The sequence below is a fragment of the Aethina tumida genome, chromosome 1 (assembly GCF_024364675.1).
Source record: "Aethina tumida isolate Nest 87 chromosome 1, icAetTumi1.1, whole genome shotgun sequence".
Lineage (NCBI taxonomy): Eukaryota > Metazoa > Arthropoda > Insecta > Coleoptera > Nitidulidae > Aethina > Aethina tumida.
The window spans coordinates 54,322,675-54,348,075 of NC_065435.1; the positions used below are offsets into that span (position 1 = coordinate 54,322,675).

Below are 25,401 nucleotides of genomic sequence, written 5' to 3' on the forward strand. Positions count from 1 at the left end.
TACTTCGACTTGAAAGATTGCTCATATTCTCACGCTTGACGTTATCCCCAACGAATTTCATTCGATTTATCAAAGTTCGCCTGTATCCTGTGCACAAAAGAAAAATAATCTTTTCACTTATTTCCCAGTAGAAGCAAGTGAAATGCCTGCGATACTTTCATGAACAGTCGGAATTTCCGACAAATTTCTCGGCATAAAATATATGGTGGTATTTGAGCGTGTATCAGAAAAGAGCGAGTTTATATAAACAAATCGTCGAGACGGTGCGGTTTTCTTGTCCGTCCTTTCACCGTGCGTTTCGGAATTCGTGTTGGAGTGTAGCCGAATCCGCTCCGGAGGCCTTGACGTTGATCTCCTTCGACGTGTGCGCGGGCTATCGATCGTACTTTCGGGGGGATCGGATCGCGAAGGGGGCTAGTTCAGCGCACCCACTTGACTCGATCAACGGGCTCTCTCCTTATGTCGCGTCCTTCTCCAGCGCCAACGACGACAGCCCGATCCCAGTCGACGTTTTATGGTCTCCTGGTGTCTTGTACGGCTTTGCGTTCGCCTAATGCCCCTCTAATTTCGACGCTTTTTCTCTTCCCCAGCTTTCGCCGTAAACGACGACGACACTAACTTGTTCGCGGCAATCCTACGCGACAATTTTTACGAATAAACTTACTGAAATATTAACTACCGACCTTTTCGAACGAATTGTTCGTGCACAATTCGATGGAGACCTGACGCATTGTTCTCGTTCGAGGTCTCGCGTTACGTCCGGGCATCTCGTCGGAGTTTTCTCCCCACGTGTCGTTACGTTGCAGGTTCATGTTGTGGACCAACTGAATGACATACTCACGCAGAACTTGCACTTCACTGTTCAGATTTACGATATTCTCTTTCAGAATTTCCACCTCCGACTCCCTAATGCACAACAATCTGTCTTGATGCGCTAAATCGAGGGCTGGATAATTAGGTTCCGACATCTTTGCAACTGCGTGGAACGCCCGACGAATGCGTTGATTAACAATTAAACTGGGACTTGGTAAAAAATGTTATTTATGACATCGTTATTTACAATATAAATCGATGACTGGTGCAATTTTATTAGAAACATTGTCCCCAATTGAGTTTATCCGTATCCAATCCGAATGTTCTCAAATTTAATAAGCGAAACTTCTTGGCCCCGGACAGCTGCGTCTCCCCGTTTATTAAATTAATAAATTGGCATCCAACGGCGAAACAAAAACTTCTGTTCGCCCAAGTTTCGAATAACTTAATTGCGCACCACCTGCTCCATTACGGGGGCTTGTCATAAATCGAGTTCTCCCCCCGAAAAGTTCCAGTAAAATATTATCAGCCATCGGATGTTTTCTTTTATTATCTGCGACGTCGTTTAAAACTTGATAAAGGATGCCGGAGAGTTTCGAGTTTGACAACACGGTAATAAGAAAACCGAGGGCGAGGCGGACATACTTGGGAAGAGGGTGAAAGTCCGTCGTATTTTAGGGACTAAAATGAATGTGTCATTTTTATAGAAATTGGATTGTGAAAATAATTTTCTATACTATGTGTCATTTTTTTTTTTTTTTTTTTTTTTTTTTTTTTCAACTGTATCATTCTTTCACGTGTTGGAATTATTAAGTCATATATTTGATGTTTATCTGGATGGAAAATTAAGATAAACATTTTATTGTACAGTGATTCATAAGATTTATCTCCGTAAATTTACTTCCTTGCTGTATTATTTTAACTATTACTTTATCATCTTAGATTGCTACTTAATTACACATACTCGTACCTGTTATTTAATCACACATTTTTATTTAAATAATAATAATGTTATGTTTATACATATAATTGAATTTATTGAACAAACCTTGCTAAGAATGGACTTGACGAATGATTAATTAATTTAGTAAACTTGTGACACTGAATTTGAAAATGAAACCCACATCGAAACCAAAACATTACTGTACTCACCTTAGGTTCAGTTTTAAGTTTCTTAGCGGGAGGCGGTGACGTGCTGCCGTCGTCGCCCTGCTGCTGCTGGGCGGCGCCCGTGCCCGCCGAACCGCCCGAATTCGCACTCACTTTGCCGCCCGGTTCCGTTTTCACGGCGCCGCCGGGCGTCGCGGAAGCTCCCGTCGACGAGGCCGCGGCGTTCGCGGGACTCTGGGGCGACGTGCCAGTCGCCGCCGAGCCCTGCGGCGGTCCGGGACCCGTGCTAGCCGGAAACACAGAGCGCGGCGCCACCGGGGCGCCGCCGCCCACGCGCACCAATCCGTTCATTTCAGTAACGTTCACTGTCACGGCGCCCGATTGCTGGGAGGCGGCCGCGCCGCCGCCCTTCGGATTTTGGCCGCCGGCCTTCGTGTCACTACCTAGAATCGGCAAAAGAAAAATAAACTCCAGCAAAATACAAGCAGCTATTGAAAATGGGACAGCTAGTCGAACGAAAGCCCTGAAGGATTACAATTCTTAAAACCGAAATCTAATAAACAATTCTGTGCCATTTGAACATATTTACAGAATCGTTCAGTCAATCGTGTAGTTTTAAGGCTTGATAATCTCTTCCAGATTATCATACGAACGAAAGCAATTGAACATCAGTGATGCGACACTCAAATTGACTTGGTGACGTGATCGCCGGACACTTACCCGCACTATTTGTCGACGACGACGACGAGTGCTTCTCCTTCGCCTTGTCGCGCCGGTGACCGCTGGACCCGCGCTTGCCGTTGCCGCCGTTCGAGGCGTTTTGGGCGGCCGAAGCTGACTGTGGGGCGGCACCGTGCGCCCCGTGCTTGCCGCCTCCAGACGCGCCCGCTCCTTTGCCGCCCTCCGCCTGGTCGGCGCTGCCGTTCTGCTCGTTGCTCTTGACGATCTCGTGCTTCGCCTCGGACGTCTTGGTGCCGGGCTTCGTACGTTTGATTTTCATTTTTAGTCCTTTGTCTGCTGTCGCTGAATGCTCTGGAACAAAGAGAAGGTTCCGGTGATTCGGCTGGAAGGACTGCCACGATTTTGGTATTAATAAAGAAATGGTACGCACATTTTCTCAACACTCTTGTAAAAATTAAACAGAACGACGCAAGGAACATTTTGAATCCATTTCACTGCGTTCGAATTCGGAATGGATTTTTGCCACCATGCAAATATTGTAAATAAGATAAAGGAATTTGCACAATACGTGGAAATGCCAGAGCGAATTAAAATCATTGCGTTGGTAAATATGATAAAATAAACAGATAAAATTACAACGAGTAACAGGAATCCTACTCGTAAACAACAATTTATAATATGTATGTATTTTTGTCGATAAATGATAAATTTAACTGGCAACCGTAAATATGGTGCGCGTAAAAACATTTTTATTGAGAGCAATAGCGTACGTAAATTTAGCCGACGTTTATTAATAGCCGAAGCTACTTTCACCTTAGCACGCATATGTTTATTATTTGCCGTTCCATCGATTTTTAACGGGTTCCGCCACTTTAAACCAACCACATAAATAACAAACATTGTAAAATTCATTTTCTTTTTCCGTTTCTACCGCAAAACAACATTTAACACACTTATACACACTCGTGCATTCGGAATCTACATCTATCTGGTAACGTCAACGATGTTATCTACTAAATAACTTCATAAATCAACTCGCGATTAAACATGGTAACCGACGGAGATAAAAATTAGGAAATTAAAAGATAAGAGGCAAATCAATAGCAATTACGACATGGAAAAAATCGTACGTTAATAAAACCACGCGTCAGTTAAATTGATGTATTTAAACAGGAATAAAACCAATAAATTTTCCTACCAACCCAAAAATGTTTTTACGTGCCTTTTCAAATACACATGTGATCGAACATAAATAAATACATCGATTTTTTAATGCAAATACACTAAACATAACATAACACGATCCCTATACTGTGAAATAAAATATTTGCATGATATATTATTTCAATGGATGACGAAAAATAAGATAAATACCAATTAACCACAGAACAAATATAAATGTTCCAAGTTTATAGATATTATATAAATTGAACTATAATCATACACATTTTTAGGATTTAATTTAACTATATTTTTACATACTTATTTTTATATTATCAGTTGTATGTTATCAAATTTTGATTTGTAAGCACTTTTGTTAAACATTTTATATTTCTAAATTGTTACCACTTAATAAATTTTAATTAATTATCATGTTAATGTTTACTTTTCGTTATCGATTTTTGAGAATTATGATTTATTTATTTATTTACTTAATAACAACAGGCTTTAAAGAGATAAAATTGTTTGTAGTTAACTATGAACGGATCAAGAAATGTAACAATCTCTTTTTTGTCGTCTCATCCAAATAATACAAACTTGTAATAAATATATCTAATGATCAAAATTGACATACTTACTGTTATTTAATTTGTTATCGTTTCGCCTACGCCCGTCTTGCTGAATTTTTGTCATTTGATAACTAAACTGCAAATTTGTGATCATTTTAAGAGTGTGAGGTAACGGTAAATCCTAAACAAGTGTATTATAAACCATAAAAGTGCAAGTCAAACAAAAACACCAACTCTGAGTATGTAAGTAGGTAAAATAAAATTAACAAAAATAAAAAACAGTTCCTCCAATCAATACACATTGCTGAACTCAACGAAGAGAACCTGTGGGCTCGAAGCAAGAAACAAGACGGCACAGGACTTGGGGACTTACCAATGTGCATTTTGGCCGTGGCGGCCGCCTTGGAAGCCTGGGCGCCGCCCGCGTTCGCAGCCATTTGCGTGTGCGCGGCGTGGTGCAGTGGTAACGCGCCTTCGTTGGTCTTCTCTATGTCCGCATCCAAGTCGATGATCAGATTCCCTATGCCGATGTCCCACTCGTTGTCATCGTACTCGAAATTGGCGCTGGTGGGCTGCTGTTGCTGGGGCGTCGTGGCGCTGGTCACCGTTGTCGTGGCTGCTGATGCGCCGCCTCCCGGCCCGACCGACGCCGCCGACGGTACGACGCTGACGCCTCCGGGCTGATGCTGCTGGTGCGGGCTCGACGACAACTGTTGCTGATCTGGAACCGAAACCGTTCCTACGTTATGTATCGTGCTGCGTGAACAGTGTTTAACGACATGTTGCAACCGGAATTGTCGGAACGAAAATGAGTACTCAGATCGCGTTTGAGGGATAGTCAGGTATTAAATCAATTTAACTTTATGATGAGCGGACATTTGGTTGTGTATACTTAATATTTGTTTTATGTGGGTAGGTATAAATATTTTATAGTTATTTAAAATTTACATTGTTTCAGACACTGCCAATGAGTATGACTGTACTTATTATACGTTAGCAATCACAGGAAAAATTTTAATTTTAATAAATATACATATTTGTTGAACAACAAAACTGATAAACACGTACCACAAATTAATTTCCCCAGTAAAACACATTTACAATAATATTTGTATTGTATTTGCACACTGCTCCAAAGTGAAATTTTATTTAATTAATCAAATATTTTAGTACATTACAACTAACATTTTCACCATTAGATTTTGTGAACTGACTGACTGAACACTTAAATGCATTATCTGAATACAAACTGTTTCTAGAGAAATGTACTATTAAAGATTTTACAGGTAAAACCATCCCTCATAATTTCATTAGACTTTACTACATGCTAATATGAATTGACAACCATAAAATTCTTCAGAATGGACTATAGAAACACATTTATTAGTTCTAACCAATAATATGTGAACGTACCATTTAACATCTTCGTTTTAGTGAATTGTAAAATGTTATCAACGACCATTTTGAGCATGGAAATCACTGACACTTTTATATTAATTATTTAATTGATAGATTAACCAACGTTTGCGATGGCATCAGGCATAAAAGAAACCCAAAAACCAAACGAACATGTGATATAGAAAAGCCATAAAGGTGTACTTTTTCCAACGGACAAACATCTACAAAACAAATACCACAAGCAGAAAAGAAGGAACTAACGCAACCAACAAAAGTATACTGTCAAAAATATACGAATTGTCGTGCACTCCTGTATAGCAATTTCAGTAGTGTTGTTTTTTTGATAAACAAAAATAAAACTACATATACCAGACGGCAAAAATGGAGTAAATTAATATCAATCGTGAGAAACATGAAGAGAACAACACCAAAAAAACTAATAGTGAAGTGGATAAGATTTAATTAAATTCTTCCATGATATCTGGCACTTGTTCAAGAATGTTGGCTCCGGAATCATTCGCATTACACATTAAATTGTCTGTTTATTTCATTGCTTCCCACTTTTGCAATCAATTGTAAATGCATAACAAATGAAAAAGCATCCTAAGAACGTCCGTTCCATCGCAAGGAATCGGGTAGGTTAGGTAAGGTATACGTTTATTAAACGGATTAGGCCTTTATGGTGACTCCGGACGGGATTTCCTCCCAACCCCAGGCAACGTCGACAGCTTAATGAGGGATTATTATATGTGGGCGGTCGGGGTCTCTTTCACTCTCTCCCTCTATCTCTTCGGGCATTGTTAAACACACATTTCTATATCAATTATTAGCAGGTAGAAATTCTGGGGTCCTAAGTGAATTTATACCGGTCGAGACCGACACAGATAATTTTAATTCCGTGCAACAATAAAATAACCATCCCTTGGGTTTAATGGAGACAAATACGAGTCATTTGTGCCCGGCAATGGGAGGAGGGTTCGTGCGATGTTTTATTTATGAAATCAGCGTTTTACAGAAGCGCTATATATATAATTAATGGTGCTTCTTGTATAGTTCAAGTTAATTTATGGCTGTCGTGAACGGTTAAACAAACTGTTTAGATGTAATTAATCAGAATGATACGCACGGGCAAAAATTATATCCCTGATAAGTCGAAAACATACAGTTGCACTTACAACTTCGGTTGAACATTTATTAAATTGTACTTTTTTATAATTCCCGTGCGAAGGTAAAAGATAATTATAAATGGAAGCGTTGAATTTTAATTGGATGGCATTTAAAATGTAAATAATTTCAAATTAGCTTCATGAAAGTTAAATTATTTACCGGGCTAAATAATATGCATCAAATAAAATATGCATTATTAAAATCGCCTGTGTTCTATTCTGTTATAATCCCACATTAATGCTGCCCATAATAATAAATCAAATGTGATATTCATTAAATTTATTCGTTCGTGCATAATTAAGTTTAATTAGTTCGAAAGTAGATTATTATTGATTTAAATATTAATAAAAAATGAACCTTGATTGGTAGTACCCGATATAAATTAGTTCTGAAACGATTTTTGAAATTTGAGGCCAAATTAATAATTACTCGTGATGTTATTGTGGACGGTGAAATTTAAACAATATTATATGGTATTAGTTTTTATACGGGCAATCACGCAAATTGTATTTAATAAATCTGTGTGACAACAAAGTAGCGCAATATGTAATGCGTTTAGTTGAACATGACGTAAAATAAACATTTATGTATATAACAGAAAATTGGTCTAGCCTGTCATGTTAAACGATAAGAATCTCAAATCTGATTAATTTAACGTGATTTTACACTTATGGGAATGTTTCTTATCTAATATACAGATTGAGAGTTGTGTAAACAACATACCAAAATATAATTTGCTTCGCTGTTATAATTTGTATACGTATCTCATTATTGGTGTGATTAATGCTAGTTTTTATCCAACGTAATATAATTTGAATAATCAGAACACTAAATTAATATAATTATTTGATTGATAATATAAACTCAAAAAACTAATTAATTAAGCTTAATTTCCCTGTTGGCTTGTCTGTGCCTATTTTCCGGCTTTTTTATGTGATTTATTGTCAATATTCCAAAAATTATAAGAAACATTTGTACAAAGTAATTTATAAGATAAATTTAAATATAAAGATATTTTTTTTGTTTGTTGTTTTTGTCCCCCAATCAGCCAAATAAATTAAATGATGTGTTTTTTTAAACGAGAACTCCATTATTTAATATATATTATTAAAAAAATATTCAATATAAAAAATTATAAAAAAATGTTAATTTAACAAAAGAAACTACAATTATATTAATTTTGAGGTACCGTGAAGTTAAAAACAATCTTGATTTTTCAGTAATTTTGGTTTAAAATAATAAACAATAGCTGCTCAGATTTTTTTGATTAATTCATCAAATGATGATAAACAAATTTTTTATGAGCAGAATTTTTATAAGGAATAACTTTTTTTGATAAAATGGATAATAAAAATATTTCATTTCAAAAGTTAAATTTGGTATTTTAAATTTAAAAGTATGTTTTAAAGAAATTTTGTTTAAAATCGTGACACTTCTCTTCAATATCGTTTTTCGTTTCCTTGATTTATCAACATCTTATATCTTTGATATAATAGTGTTTCTTGACGAGCAGATTTTTTTTATAGAGAACTCCTTTTAATGGATAATAAAAATTTTCTTGAAAAAAATTTTACTTTTCAATTTTTAAAATGTTCATTTTTAAATTTATAATGTTATGTACTTAAATTGAAAACTATTTTTTATTTTTGTAGCCACTTTCGGGAAAATAATTTACTAAAATTATTTAAACTCTCTCTCTCTCTCTCTCTTTAAAATTAAAAATTTTGGGATAAATTGTACATTTTATAACCACATCCGTGAACATTGTATATTATACGTAAAGATAAAATTCTGCTTCGATGAAATTATACTTTGTGATATTGTGATTAAGTGTACTGGACTGAAATGAGTATGTGACATATTTGAATCACTGACCTTTACGATGATGTTACACCATCTGTGTTCAAAACCTTGTAAATTTGGCAGTTCTTCTAGAAATATTAAAACGATAAATTAGGAAACCCTCTCTGATTATCGTATTCAAAATCAATATGTATCGTGTGACAAGTGAATCATTTGGTCGGAAACATTTTCAAATCGGACAGAGACAATTGAATTAGTTCTCGTCCGTTTCAATTGGCATTGCGTCGAGAGCGAACGACTGACCTTTGTGATCGTGTCCCTTGTGTGGATGATGATGTACGCCCGCGGCCGTTACTTGCACGACCTGTGCGTTAGCGTGGGCGCCCGCTGAACCGGGCGCTGTCGGTGGGGCGGCGACGGGGGCGGTCGCGCTGTTCGCTGAGATCGTCGAGATCGCGTCCCGGTGCGGCGTCGCTCCCGATGGAGGCTGCTGCTGTTGCTGCTGCTGCTGATGATGGTGGTGGTGGTGGTGGTGATGATGGTGGTGGTGGTGGTGTTGTTGGGCGGCTGCGGCTGGCGCGGTGCCGGGCGGGTCCGCCACCCTCGGTCGGTGGGCCGGTGGCGCTTCCTGTGCGGCGACGCTCGTCGTCGGTCTCATTGGGGCCGCCATGCCATGCCTGTGCCGCGCGGGGCCCAGCTGCCGCCGAGGTTGCGCCCAGCCGCGGCCCGACCTCCACGCAAACGACCGCGTGGCATCTTACTACTCCTGCAAAAACGAAACAAAAACAAAACTCACCTCTGTTTCTTTCTCTGTACTATGCGCTTAATAATAGGCAATAATTTAACAGTCAACATGGCTCGCCACCATTACCACAACCTCCGACTGTGACCGGAAAAGCATTACTTAATTTATATCAAAAATTAAATTTCAATTAACGGCAATAACAAATTACATGTGTAATTTTGTAAATTAAATGTGACGAGTGAAGAATGACGAATATTTTTTATAAATTTTCTCAAATATTTTGCTGCTTTCTTCGTGCCTGTGTATGAAACTTAGACATAATATATTTTAGCATACACTAAATTAGTAAAAGGTTAAAATAAATTATGAAAAATTTTGTGACAAAAAAAATGTAAAAACCTTCTTAATTAAATTAAGGCATAAATTATAATTTAAGATTCAAATAATAACTCCAAGAAACTTTATATATATTAGATGGAACCTTTTCGTATTACACAGAGTGAATAATTTATATATTTGTGGAGAATAAATAAAAAATAACATAAAATACACCAATAACAAAGATTTATGGTAATTCGATAACAGCCTATGTCAAATAGCATAAAGTAAAGTTTACATAAAATTTTTTTTAAACAAAATTAAAGGTAAAAATAATTATAGAAACTTTTAGTATATAATTAAACATTGTAATTATCAAGTTGAAAATTTTTAACAAAAAAAATATAAAAATCTACTTAATTATGTTAATTATTTATAATTAAAGACACAAAATCATAATAAATTTAAGATTCACTCAAATGTTATAAAATAATTTCAAGGAATTTAATATTATTACGTGAAACAATCTTGTTTTCATACGTATTATTTTCACAATTAAAAATAATTGTGTTAACCAAGGAACTTAGAGTTTTGTAAAAATGTAATAAACCGATGGCAAAGTCATCCGGAAAATAAATTAAAAAATAACTGAAAAAGTAATAAATAAATAAAAGGTAAAAGTCTGCTTGAAACGTTGAGTAATAAATTGTAGGTAGATAGATTTATTTTTAGAAGCAAAATAAATCTTTCAGGCTGCTTTGACAATTTTCTCATATTTTATGATGTTTATTTGTATCGATTAGAAACATCAGTTCAAAGAAAATCTCTATATAACTATCCTCAGATATTTTATTTTTATCTTCCAACGATCCGGTTTCGAAATATTGAAATAAATTTCAATAATTCTAACATCAATCAAAATAACAAATTATTATTGAGACAACAATAAATCATGATACGACCGAGACTTGTAATTAATTAATCATCAATTTGTTGGTACGCCAACAAGTGACAAATGGACAAACGATTTTCTAGCCAATCAATGACCGGTTCGTTTGAATGTTGCCCGCAAAAAGATCAAAAAACAACGACACGTAAAGGATTGCGACGCGTCATCCGGATCGTTTCGAAAAACTGAACGATGGAATCGTCTAATCAATCACATCGCACTAGACGCGAAGTGAAAACATTCGTCAGTCCAAATATGTGTTCGGGGTTTATAAAGTCCACTTCACCGGCCGATGATATGGTAGGCCACGTGACAAAGGGTCTTCCGTTTGTTATCGAACCCTTGTCATTTTCCCCGTCCAGCCCTCCCCCCTCAGTTTATATTGTAGCACGATTGTAAAAAGCCCCGGTCCGCACCGAAACCGACAGCTTGTTCCGAAGTTCTGAGCCCTTTTGTCTAGGTACGAACTGACGATTGTTCGGGATGGGGCGCACAGCAAGGCGCTTGGCGGCGAAACCGATAACCCGAAACGTGTCGGCGATCGTCCGACGATTCGGACATGTTATTTTATCAATTTGTGCATGTGTACGTGTCCGCTTCCTTTCTTATCTGGTACTCAACGCCGGCATGACCCGCGTATGTAAATTTATTCAAAACATTATGACCGGACCGCTAATTACGACGTTTCAATTTGCACGTCGACGCGTCGAAATTTTAAGCGGGTTCAAGGAATTCCTGGTCGAACGAAAATAATATCCAGAGCTCGGCCTAAACCGGTCGGTCTAGTTTATGCGAGTCTTGTCTCACTGAAGTTGGTTCAAGAAATTTAGTATATTATAGGAAAATTTATTTAAATCAATTAGTTTTCGATTACATTTTGGAATGTGTATTTATTTTCAGCCAATTACATTATATTTTTATGTAACAAAGAAAAATGTTAAGAAATACCTAATATTATTATAAAAAACTATAGTCACTTGAATAACCAGAAGCATCCCTAACCAGACAAAAATATTAAGCCTTCAATAATTGTGAATGTACCGGGTGACCAAATAGAGAAAATCAACAACCAAATTTTAGAGACGAATATGTGTAGGAATAAATTATAGGATCTAACAGCATTAAGTTGAGAAATATCAAATTAAACCATTGGGTTATTTATTTTGAGACATTTACTTACAAAACAGAGACAGTCATTAAAATTTGTAGAACAGATTTAGGGATTCTCTTGAAAAATTTGACTTTTATGCCAAATGTTTGTTCTAATTACACTGGTATACAAGGTTTTGAACTGAAGCATCCAAATAGTGTTTGTAAGGTAATTTGGTGAACTGAATTCGAATCTGTAACTGTTTTTTCTCGATGAGGTCAGGTTTGCGAAATATAAAATATCATTGTTTTCATATATTTTTATTAAAAAAGATGTTAAATTTATTCTCAAATAAAGTAAATTTCAAATGTTAACATCGTTTGTATTTCTCTGGGTCAATTTCACGAATTATGAGACCAACATAATTTATCCCAAAATCCTTGGATAATTTCTTTAAACTTTCATTAAATCTCGCATCCAAGTTTTATGGAAAAAAGTCCATATGTGAATGCAAAAAATACATTTTGAGTGACATCAGTGATTCAGTAACTATTTGTAGTTATCACTTTTCTTGTTTCAAAGAAAATCATCTACGATACTTTTAAAAAATTGGCAGGCTGCAGATTTTTTCTCCAATAAAGATTGTGAAAAATAATCATTATTCAATAATTTTCTGATCTAAGAACAGACAAATATGTCTTCCTTAATTTTGGCATACGAAATTTTAGAAAAAACAGTTAACAAATGTTTAAAAGCATCTTTATTCCAAGTCTTGACTAAGTTTTTGAAAATATCTAGTTTTACATGCAGTTGTGGAGTTAGAACGTCATTTGAAATCAACTAATGGTTTATTTGAAATGTTTTCTAGGAAAATATTCTGTTCTTTACGTGTGGCATAAATAGAACTAGACTTGACAGCACAATTTTGGCTGTAAATTTAAATTCTGCACACCCAGATTACTTAAAAAACATCCTCCTTTTTTCCAGTTTTTTTTTTAATATGTAGACTAGTGTTATCAAAGACATACTCTTGACGACATTGCCAATAAATTTCATTCGAGTTATCTAAATTGAGAAATTCAAATGTGTTAAAAAATATACTAAATACTAAAAATGAATATAATAAATAATAAAATGTTTCATAAAAATATTATAAACTGTAATTCAGAAAACAGTTTTTAAAACATTTTAAATTAATAAAAAATTAGCTAGTAAAGTGAATAATATGTTTAATAAGAAATAAAAAACTAAAATAAAAATTATTCATATACAGATGATGTAGCAGAAAACAATTAATTTTGTCACCCACAACACATAGAAAACAGATAAAGTGCGACATATCCACGTACACCGCAAAATTATTAAAATATATGACAGATGCACAATCATCGGTCGAGCCCTAATAAAATCGTATTAGCCGGCGGACGGAGAGCCTCCGTTTATGTATTTCGTCATTATGTCGGGCAGATCGTTCAGTTTATCGGTGCATCGAATTTAAATCTCGACAACCCAACAGCGAGAGACGCAGAACCTGTTTCGAGTGTCTTTTCGATTCTTTTTTTACGATCCGCCTTCACGGACGACGTTATTAAAGTAAACTGCTTTAATACGAGCTCTTCAATGTTTTATCTGCCAAACGGCCCGATAGACGATCGAACATCACAACGGCTGTCTTTAATTGATTTCAAATGATTTATGTACACGTTATCTGCGATGTTATTATGTACGGGCCGAATGTTACAAGTTTATTTAAATCGAGTAATTACCGGACGACCCGACAGATAACATCTAAATACGAACGAAATTGGAACATGTTCCAATTATATTTTACACGGCGACGGTATTAACGATATTTTTTTAACGAACCTCACCGTAAAGCGAAACGTGCGTGAATTTTACGCCGTTTTAATTTTAGTTTTAATCGCCATCGACGTTTACACGGCTTATTAATAGTAATAATTGAATTTCGACTCGTATCGACTGCTTTATGTGTAAAAAATGTGTAATCGAATTGAACAACAGAGTACGTTATCGATTCGTACGTAGTAAAATAACGTTTTCAACCCAGTTTCAATAACAATCGACCGTAAATTACAAGGTTTATCAATAAATAACGTGATAATTACCATTATACATTTATACATCTAATCCAATAAAAATGTTTGCAAGCGTGGCCTCTCTTCATATCACACTACGCAAACCATTTTCCCACATCAGTGCGACAATTTTAAAACACCAGTCAAAGACCTGATACGTATTTCATGCGGACTTTTATCGATACCCCAGCCCAACCGTTTGTGCCGGACATAAAACGAAATTTAATGCACGCATCAAACTCCATAACAAAGCAAACCCAAGTCCAATATCGATCCCAAAACAGTTTCAAGTTAGTTAATAATCCTTTGTCTCGGTTTTAATTCAAACGTGCTGGATGTTCGAACATGTCTGGCGAAGAGAGAGAGCGTATCGACGTTAACGAGTTTACGTGAGACGCCATTGTACTCATGTTACCGAAGCAAAAACCACCGTTAACTCAACAAATATGACAATTTCGACGTCCGTTCCTACCGAGTGTGACTTAGGTTGTCGCAGGTGTTCCGTCGTCACAATGATCCCGACGCGATGCAAGAACATCCGGTGTGTTGTGCCGTTTTTGGGGCAACGAGGCAAAATTCATTTACAGGGGATGATGGAAACGGTGCGACGTGGAAACGGTCCGTCTTCCCTTGTGCCCTACGCGTGCGCAGTCAGCACCAGAGTTTTTTCAACTGCTCGCACAAGTGATTTCACGTTGTTTTCACCAATTTTATCGGTGTTATGCTTAAGGAAGAACAAACAAACAGAAGTTGGTTTTGCGGGGAATAATATTATTGTATTTGTCACCCTTTGATCCGTCATATTTGCTTTGTTCCGGCTGCCTGGAATTATTAATTCCGTACCAATACCAAATTTGTGCATGAATATTGTGTGATGATTAGCCTAATAGTTTACTTAGATCTATAGTCCGTCTAAAGTGTCTTTATTGTGTTGTTTAATAATATCTAAGAATGGGTCTTAAAATTCCAAGTCAGTCTCACTGCTCTCTGAGCTCTGAACTGAGCTTTCACCACTAGAAGATGATGTGTGATGACATTTTGTCAATAATATATAAGTAATAAAATACAAACAATTCTAAAAACAGTCGCACAGTCATAAAACAAGTAAAAGTACATAATGGTAAACACAATAGATAGTGCGCATGACCGCACCTTTGAAATTCCTTACAAATCAACAAATACAGTAAAAACTGTGTTTGTAAAACTGGTTTGAAACAGTCCCAAAATGTGCACGAACTATGTACTGGTAGTCGGGAATTCGAAATCCGGGATTAATCCTTGTCGAACATAAAGAATGTGTGCGCATGTGTAACCACAATTTGGGGAAGGTTAGGGATGAAAAAATTATGAACTTTTTACGACCAAGAATAGCAGAGATTTTTAAGATTAACTGAACTGTCATTTAATTCACAACTAACTTGGCCCGAGCTTAAAGTCAGTTAGTTAAGTCATACTGCTAACTTTATTTATAAAGTTACTTAGGACCATACGATGGTAAAAAACAATTTGATCCCCTTTATTGTTAAGAACAATTAACCAAGTGGATATAATAAAAAAAAGTTAACACCATCACAATAATTGATCTCGAATCGACGTGAGCGTTAACAAATCGTCGGTACTGATTTAATTCGAACGGTAAATATGTTAACAGTCGAATGTTCACAGTTGTCTCAGTAAAACGTACTTATGTTAACGAGTTCACGAGACATTGTATTCATAAACATACATAATCGCCGCATACGGATACGTTATTAAGACCGGTCCATTCTACTGAAACACATCCAATGACATTGTACGGCCATGGTGACCGGCATTGCCGTTCCTCTCGTGTCCCATCACAGGAAGAACGCTTCCTGTCGCAGCCTGGCCACAAAAAACGCAGTTCCCAATCGTCGATTGAACGAGGGAATCTGAGAAATGCCGAAAACGACAACAGAAAACAGTTGTGACCGCATCCGCATGTCCATAACACACTCGTCGGTGTGTACATAGTGGGCGGCGCATGCGCCCCTACGACGCGGAAATTCGTTTTTGTTATTAATTTGAATTTAGCGCATTTTATCGTCGATTGGTCGATGCACACATATTGTCACGACCAATTTTATGTCCCCGTTTTTCCACATTTTCTCGTTAGCGATAACGCATTTGCGGCCCGGTCGACCGTTGCATTTGCGGCGTTACGCCAAGAAAGGGACGACGCCACGTTGCCGACGTAATGGTGTACGCGGCTCTCGACCGAGACCGCCTGGAAGACGGCCGCAACGGAGAGAAAGTCCAGGACGGCCGGGATCGCAACGATGATCACACAACAACGAAAAATTCAAATTACTGCCGTGCTATTTAAACAGTTTTACGGTGGGAGGCGCAAATCGTCGACGTTTCCTAATCGAAACTTACTTTAACTCGTAATCCAAAAACTAAGATCCGGTGCGGCGTCTCGGGTGTACCGGATGATCACCACCCGTAAATTCGCACAATTCGTATCGTCGTCGTCGTCGCGTTACGCAGTCACCAACGTAGGGGCACACATTCACTGTAACCACACACTATCCACATGCATGATACAATAAAACCACTGGGGACGCACCATCCAAAAATCGTGTATCACCAAAAAAACACCGTGCATCGAATCAAATCAATTTAATCCTCATCTTCCCTCGATCGTCGTCGGCCGAACGGAAAAACGGCGAGAGGAGGCAAGTTACGCGTCGCGTCCAACCGAAGGCACTGGGATGTGGAACTGGTGGTCCGCCACCGCGGGGTACGTTTTTAGTAGGGAGAAAACTACCTGAAATACCGAGCCGGACGGAGAGCACAGCACGGTCGGTCCGGCCTGTGGCGTGTATTATTATTTTCTGTTGTGTGTATGTGTGTGTGCGAGTACGTACTACCGCCGCGTCGTCGTCGTCGTTCGTCCGCCAACTTGGTTTACTCGCTTCTAAAACCTATCTGGCTTGGCTGCGAACGATACGGTGCGACGTTGCCGTGTCGCACGGCCCAACAGTCGCTCGCACCGAGAGATCGGGCTTTGTGCGATGGAATGATGATGATGATGGTGGAGAGAAAAAAAAAACGTTTCGCCCGGCCCGTACGTTCCGTAGGACTCGACGGGCGTTAATAAAATCGTCGTGGGGAAAAACAGCATTTTTATTTTGCTATTTTTTTATTTTAGGTATTTTTTATTATTTCAGGTTTATGTGTTTTTTTTATAATATTAACACCCCTACGTTAAACTAGATATTGTTTGTTGATATTGTTAAACTACAATTTCGGTTTGATTTACTTTTAGGCAGTTTTGCCAAGCAATGTGAATGGAAATTTTAAACAATTTTATTTATGTTTCAAACACAGGATTACGACCAAAAAAATTTAATAATTATTTTTGGTATATATAAATGAATGAAATATACTACACACTGTGATACAACATGATTTTTTTGTATTTAGAACACTATTTTGTGTACTTTATTATTACATAAACAACGTTAATTCTGCTGTGACTCTTTATTTTTATCATTTCCCTATTGTGAGGTTTAAATTAAATTATTCTCTTTGTGGCGCCCAACATTTTAATGTTACAAACATTGTTGAAATGTGATAAATCTTTTTTCCAGAATTTCGTCATACTGAAATGAAAATTACAAATTTCCTTGTGGCTAAAAATGTTTCTATTTAAGTAATAAGTATTTTATAAATATAAATAAAATACACTGCACATAATTAAGTACATGTTCGTATCAATAACGTATAATTTCGATTTGAATTATTTTTGGACTGCAATGAATGGAAATGTTAAATAATTTTGTTTGTGATTATGACCAAAAATGCACACACTATGCATAGTAAAATACATAATTTCTTGATATTTGGAACACTATTTTGTGTACTTAATTATTATATAAACAATGTCATTTTTCTTTTATGAGTTTTAAATTAAATTACGCTCTTTGTGGCGCTCAACATTTTGTTGTTACAAACACAGTGATGTATTTTTCCAGGATTTCGTCATATTGAATTAAAATCGCAAAACTCCTTGTGGCTAAAAATATTTCTGTTTGAGTAATAAATATTTTATGAATATAAATAAATAAAATAAACTGTACGTAATTAAATTCATAACTTTTTAACATTTGGAATACCACTTTGTACCATACAGAGTTACATAAACAATGTTGATTCTGCATTGACATTCTGTTTTTTTATTTTATTTTTCTACCTTTTATTATTTCCCTTTTTTGTGGTGTTTTTTAATATTAACATATTTGCATTGAACTAATGTTCGTATTGGTAACGCACAATTTCAAACTTAATTATTTCTGACAGTTTTCAGTCAATATGAACAAAAATATTAAATAATTTTTTAGCATTTAGCATTTCATTTCAAAAATCTTGAATTGCGATACATAATTTCCCAGGATTATTATTAAAAATGTTTCTATTTGTTTAATAAATATATAAATGAATACAATACACTATAGATAATTAAATACAAGATTTTTTGGTACTTGGAAAACTATTTTGTGTACTTACGTGTTGCATAAACAAAATCTTAATTTGACCGCTTATTTTCATTATTTTCCTTTTATTAGTTTTTTAATATTAACACATCTGCATTGTTTGTAGTGAAAATAGCAAACTAAATAGCATGACTAAAATTATTTTTATCTGAATAATAAATATTTGGTATGTAAATAAATAAATTACATTGTACTTAATTAAATGTGGTGTATAATTTTTTAACATTTGGAATACAATTTTGTAGCATTAACTGTTACATACATACAATAGTGTTAATTCTATGTTAACCCTCTATTTTTTAAATTTATTTCCATACCTTTAAATATATTTTACGTCTTGAACTGTGATAAATATATGAATAGAAATATTAAATTATTTTGTTTGTGGCGCCCAACATTTCATAGTTTCAAACAGAATCTTGAAATGTGATAAATGATTTCGCCACATTGTAATAAAGTAATAAATATTTGGTGCAAGTAAATAAATAAAATACACTGTACTTAATTAAATATATAATTTTTTAACAACAATTTTGTACCATTAAGTATTACATAAACAGTGTTGATTCCTACTTTAATCCTCTATATATTTATTTAATTTATTTCCATACCTTTTAATATATTTTAAATATTGAACTGTAATAAATGTTTTATTCCAGGATTTCACCACATAGAAGTGAAAATTACAAATTTACTTCAGGTTAAAATATTTTTATTTAAGCAATAAATCTTTTATGTATATAAATAAATAAAGTACAGTGTACGTAATTAAATACATAATTTTTTAACATTCGCCATAACATTTTGTACCATTAAGTGTTACAATGTTAATTCTATGTCGACCCTTTATTTTTATTGTATTTCTTTTATTAGCTTTTTTGAATATTAACACCTCAGCATTAAACTGAATGTGCAATATCGGTTTGAACCATTTTTGACAGTTTTAACGCAATATAAATAGAAATATTAAATCATTTTTTATAGCATCCAACATTTTATTGTTACAAACACAATCTTAAACAATGATAAATATTTTTTCCAGGATTTCGCCGCATTGTTAAAGTTAAAACCGCAAATTTCCTTGTGGTTAAAAATATTTCTATTTGAGTATTAAATATTTTATGTATACTACAGTATACGTAATTAAATAAATAATTTTTTAGCATTTGGAAAACCATTTTGTACCATTAAGTGTTACATAAACAATGTTATTTTTGCTTTGACCCTCTCTTTTTAATTTTTATACCTTTTATTATTCCCCTTTTGTGTGTGTGTGTGTTGTTTTAATTTTAAGACATCTGCATTAAACTAAATGTTCATATTTTAACGTACAATTTCGATTTGCGTTTCTTTTACACTGTTTTGCCAAACAATGTGAAAATTAAATTTAAATGCTATCTTGAACTGTGATAAATGTTGTTCTCAGAATTTCACCACATTGAACTGAAAACCGCAAATTTCCTCGGTACTAAAAATATTTCTATTTGAGTAATAAATTTTTAGTGTATATAAATAAATAAAAAATGAACAATGTTAATTGTGCTTGGACCCCTGTTTTTATTTTATTTCACTTTTGTGTTGTTTTTTAATATTTAAAATGTATTAAACTAGGTACTCATATTGGAAACGTACAATTTCTGTTTGAATTACTTTTAGACAGTTTTGTCAAGCAATGTGAACAGAAACATTAAATTATTTTGTTTGTAGCGCCCAACATTTCATTGTTTCAAACACAATATTGAATTATGATGAATGTTGTTCCCAAGATTTCACCACATTTAAGTGAAAACCGCAAATTTTCTCGTGACTAACAATATTTATTAATAAATATTTGGTCTATTTAAATAAGTAAAATACGCTGTATGTAATTGAATACATCATACTTTAGTATTTAGAATACAATGTTGGGTACTTACATAAACTATGTTGATTCGGCTTTTACGAAGCAATTGTGAATGGAAATATTATTTTGTTTGTGGCGCCCAACATTTCATTGTTGCAAACACAATCTTGAAATGCGATAAATATTTTCTCCAAGATTATCTATTCGATTAAATATTTGAAGTATATAAATAAATAAAATAAACTGTACGTAACTAAACACATATTTTTTTGTTAATTGAAAACTTTTGTACCCTTAAGAGTTATTCAAACAATGTGAATGTTGTTTTAATTCTATGTCTCAACAACTATTTAATTTTATTCCGAATCGAAAGTGCTAATATTTACGGTACACGTTTATAAATAAAATACTCTTGAGAATTAGAAATTTTCATATCTGTTTGTCGTTTAAATTATAAAATTATTAAATAGTTGTTACTGTCAATACTGCGTTGCAATCAGTTAATTATTTTTAAAGTATATCGATTTCTATCCAATTATTATGTTATATAATTTTTGTAAGTAAATATTATTTTTTTTGCTTTTGTTCTCCGTTACACCAATCAATTTTCCTCATTTACCAAAGCCTCTATGAAATCGGTAATTTGTATTTAGTTCACTGATTCTAGATTAAACTGATTCGTTATCCAAATTGATGTTTACATCATGAATAAACAAAGGTTTGGGATCAATTAAATACTTATACACCAACGTGCTTTTTGTCAATTTTTAGAGAACGTTTACGTTCAATATCCATTTTATAGTCTAATAAATAAATTAATTAAATACATGTACATATTTTTTAGTATAGTCGTTATTTTATAAGCCAAAGTGGAATCCAAATAATATTAATGCTGCTTTGTGCTTAAAATATTGTTGAGAATAGAAAATTTTCAAGTTACCCTCTCTCTCTCTTAATTACACTCAGTTAATTATTTTTAAAGTCTATCGTTTTGTATCCAATTACGATGTGATATAATTTTTACAAGTGAATTATTTCGTTTCCTCTCGCTCTCCGTCACACCAATCAACTTTCATCATTAGTTAGAGCCCCTATGAAATCGTTAATTTGTATTTAGTTCACTGATTCTGGATTAAACGGATTCGTTATCGAAATTGATATTTACAACATGAACAAATAAAAGATTGGTATCGTTTAAATCTTTATACATCAGCGTACTTTTTGTTAAGATTTTAGAGACTCGTTCAATAACAATTTTATAGTCTTAGTTAATTGAAAAGTAGAAACTTTTGTTGCAGTTGTTCTATATGAATAAAGCGTATTTGGCATACATAAATAAATGAATTAAATTCACTGTATATAATTGACGTACATAATTTTGTAACCCTGTTAATATTATCTTGTGCCCTTAAGTGTTAACCAAACAAAGTTAATGCTGCTGTGACCCTTTGTATGGTGTAATCAATTATTTAATTTTATTTGAAAACCACTGAGCTAATGTTTAATGGATGGTTTTAATATATACTCTTATAAATTCAAAATGTTCACAATATTCTGTCTGGAATTATTAAAAATTTGTGTTAATTAACACTGTTTTGTAATTAATTAATTATTTTTTGAGTACACCGTTCTGTACCCAATTATTACGTGATACAATTTTTGCACGTCAATTATTTTGTTCCCTTTCGTTTTACGTTCCACCAATCAACTTTCATCATTTGCTAAAGCCCCTATGAAATCGGTAATTCGTGTTTAGTCCACTGATTTCAGATTAAACAGGTCGGTTATCGAAATTGATATTTACAACATAAATAAACAAGCGTTTAGGATTATTTAAATACTAACTTTTTAGTTTGTATATCCACGAAAAATAACAATTTTTGTTGAAACCATTCCGTTATAATAACTATTATTTTAAAGCGTTGATTTATCATAAACAATAATTACAAATCACCACAAATAAATATTATTTTATTAAGTTTCGTTATTTAAATTTTAATTATTACATAATTGAAATTAACAGTTTGTTTTTGTTCCCACATACCCAATTAAAGTCGAGATTTTTAACAATATGTGTTTTATTGCAGTTTTATAGTTGAGATTTTCAAACGGATTAGAACGGTAAGTATTGCGATTAAATATGATGATAAAAATAGTAGTATAAAATCCAATTAATGTCTCTTGTGCAATATACACATTGTTTTTCACAAATATTACCTTTGGACTTTACAATGAAGAATCTTGTCTGCAATTTCTAATTGTTCCTTGGGCGCCACATTAGTAATACAATTGCAATTATTAGCATTATTAATGTAAGTTGTGTTTATTCTATAATAAGTCATATTAATCTTCGGATTTACATAATTAAATCCAAACATAAGTATTAAAATTTTTAGAATATTCAGATATTTCAAAATCCCCCATTAATTAGTCGGTTCGACTGACTTTAGAGTGTTAAGAAAAATGTATTATGGTGTTTTATTATAATTTTGACCACATTAACATTTCGACGTATTGTACTTGTGAATGTCGCTCGTTTTGTGTTTTGACCTCAGACTCACAGAAACATAAATGATAAAAATTATCGCGCATAAAATGTGTTGTACAATCTATGCTGGGTAAAAACCGCATTCAGATAATTTACTGTAGAAATAAATAATTTAAAACCAATGGTAATAATACATACTGATACGTTACTTTTATTGCATGGGAAAATATAAGTGCAAGCACGATTATGAATATATTATGTGACATTGTTTTATGTCTGGTTTAGTTCGTCTTGCAGTAGTTATTCCTGGAATGGCACCAATAAAAAGTCGATAAAAGTTATGGGGGATATTCAATCGTGTTTAAATTATATAAATTTATAGGGCAGAAGCGCCGTTGTTGTGAAATCTATATGATGAAACTTAATGGGTTGTAAAAATACGTTTATATCTTTGCATAAAGTTGAGAGAAAACCATTAAACAAGAAATAGGTTAATTTTAAGTTTATGTAATAGGTCGTTATAGTGCGAGCGACTATATATTGCTACGGAAAATTAAGAAAATGATTATTTGTATTATCAAATTTCGAGAAAGCATTTTCTTTATTAACCCCAATTTAATTTTGTGAATTATAAACATTTAAATTAGAATCTGTTATATTTACACAGATTTATTGTTACTTAGCTTTTGCATAGTTTTATGGTTTTGTTTGGCAGTTTGAAATTTTAATTAAAACGGATTAAAACGAGTAATTTGCAGTTTTTATTGGTTTTAAACAAGAAATAGTTCATTAAAGTTTTACGTAATGTATCGTTTTGAGAAATGGGAGAATTATTCATGGTTTTAGTGAATATAATCTACTGTTACTTACAAGGATTACATCAAAAGATATTAAAGTGTTCAACAACTAAATTAATTTCAACTTTAATTTAGACTGTTATCGAGAATCTTTACTGTGCTGAAATTCGTAATTTATGTAATCAAAATTAGGTTTGATTCATCCAGTGTGCTTATCAAAGACTCGGTAGTATAATTATATTCCCCCTAGATGGGCTGAGCCAATGTTTTAATGTAATTTATTATCTCCATCTCTATGTCTTTGAACACGATTAAAAAATCTACGCCAATAATGCCAGTTGACCCCTTAAAATTGCTACGATTACATTACACTGCCGGAGCACGAATCCAGGAAGTGTGTCCTGATTCATTCAATCAAGATCAAGAGAGTGGATCTCCTTTCATCTCGTTCCAGATCAATTCCGTACAATCCTTGACGTATGGGCCGACTTTATATCCGATTCTCGTTTTCGATGATAATCACGATTAACATTTCAAACGACATCCTACCCTCAAAAAAAACATTACCCAAAAATGTAATCCACAATGAACAGTGCCAAGACAACGGCAATATCGAGTAAACATTACGGGCAATACTAAAGCAAATGAGCCGCAGAAAACGATACGGCCAGAATGCGACGACAAGCCGGGCTTTGCCACGCTGATTGAACGAGTTCCTTTTCTCTCTCTCTCGCTCTTCCTTTGTCGACGGTTTTCGTTCTTTCTGCACCGGTGTGTTCTTTTCGTGTGTGTGTGTGTGTGTGTGTGTGCGTTGTTTGTATTTTATGATGTAGGACTTCGTTCCTCCAGTGTCCTCGGATTGCGAAAACGCTGCACTTGAACAGATGTTTGGAGTGGTGTTTGTTAGAACGCGACGTTTTATGGTTCAATTTGACGGAGGCGGGTTTTAGGGACAATGTGTCACTGTGTTATGGGAATGAGACGCTCGAGATGGTTTTCTAAATGGGTTTACTCATGTTTTATTACAAACAATGCTTAGTACACAAAAAATATTTATAATCACAATTTAGATAACAGTTTAGTCTGTGTCAAATGGAAAACAATAGTTGACACAACTATTCAAAATGGTGATTAAAAACTAAATAATTTCGGTCTTATAGATTACCCTTTTTCATTGTGTGTCTTAATATTTATAGAACTAAAGATGTACAGTACAATAATCTTAATAATTAATTTTTAATTAAAAAATATTTTTAAATTGTTTTTAATGAATAACAGATGATATATTTATATTTATACTTTGTAATTGGTTAAAAAGAAAAAGATAGGTCTGGATTTTAAAATATTTATTACAAATTACTATTGTAATTTTATACATTACTATAAAACTTACTATATTTTTATTCTATGTTGCATTGTGCTAAATACAAATATACCAACTTAAATCTGTGTTATTTAATTTAAGATTGACATTACGGATACGGGTATATTTATTTGTACAAACTTCTTGAATTGTTGTGATGAGTTCATTTAAATTCGTAAAATTTTTATGTTGAATTTGGTTATAAACGTAATTCCCCATGTTTCCTATAGGGTTGATGTCTGGAAATTGGAACGGGCTAGACAAAACATCAATGCTTTGGCCTTTTAACAATCCATCATAATTTTGGGGTCGTTTTCATGTTGAAACACATTTATTCAATATATGGGAGCAAATTATTATTTAATATATCCCAGTACATAAATCAGTCTAAGACCCCCTTAGTAAATAATCGATTTAAATTCACATAGAGCAATAGACTATAAAAAAAAAGTTGAAAAAAGGTGTAATTTTATCCACTGAAAAAAAAGTACGC

The 25,401-nt window shown here is 34.0% G+C and overlaps 1 protein-coding gene across 5 annotated transcripts in view; it reads right to left on the reverse strand.

Moving 5' to 3' along the window:
• LOC109594829 (zinc finger protein 609-like) overlaps nt 1–16,830 on the reverse strand; it is a 54,549-nt gene extending 37,719 nt beyond the window's left edge. For 2 of the 5 annotated variants that reach the window (XM_049962255.1, XM_049962254.1), the window contains exons 1-5: nt 16,298–16,830; nt 9,006–9,468; nt 4,708–5,055; nt 2,644–2,955; nt 1,966–2,366 (exon numbers count right to left, since the gene is read on the reverse strand). In XM_049962255.1, coding sequence (XP_049818212.1) covers nt 1,966–2,366; nt 2,644–2,955; nt 4,708–5,055; nt 9,006–9,372 — 1,428 coding nt within the window. In that variant the 5' untranslated portion in view covers nt 9,373–9,468; nt 16,298–16,830. Of the gene's footprint in view, nt 1–1,965; nt 2,367–2,643; nt 2,956–4,403; nt 4,471–4,707; nt 5,056–5,747; nt 5,973–9,005; nt 9,469–16,297 lie in introns of those variants that run through there. The other 3 variants (XM_020010066.2, XM_049962256.1, XM_049962257.1) reach the window with 3 other exon arrangements.
• Nucleotides 16,831–25,401: the final 8,571 nt, after the last annotated feature.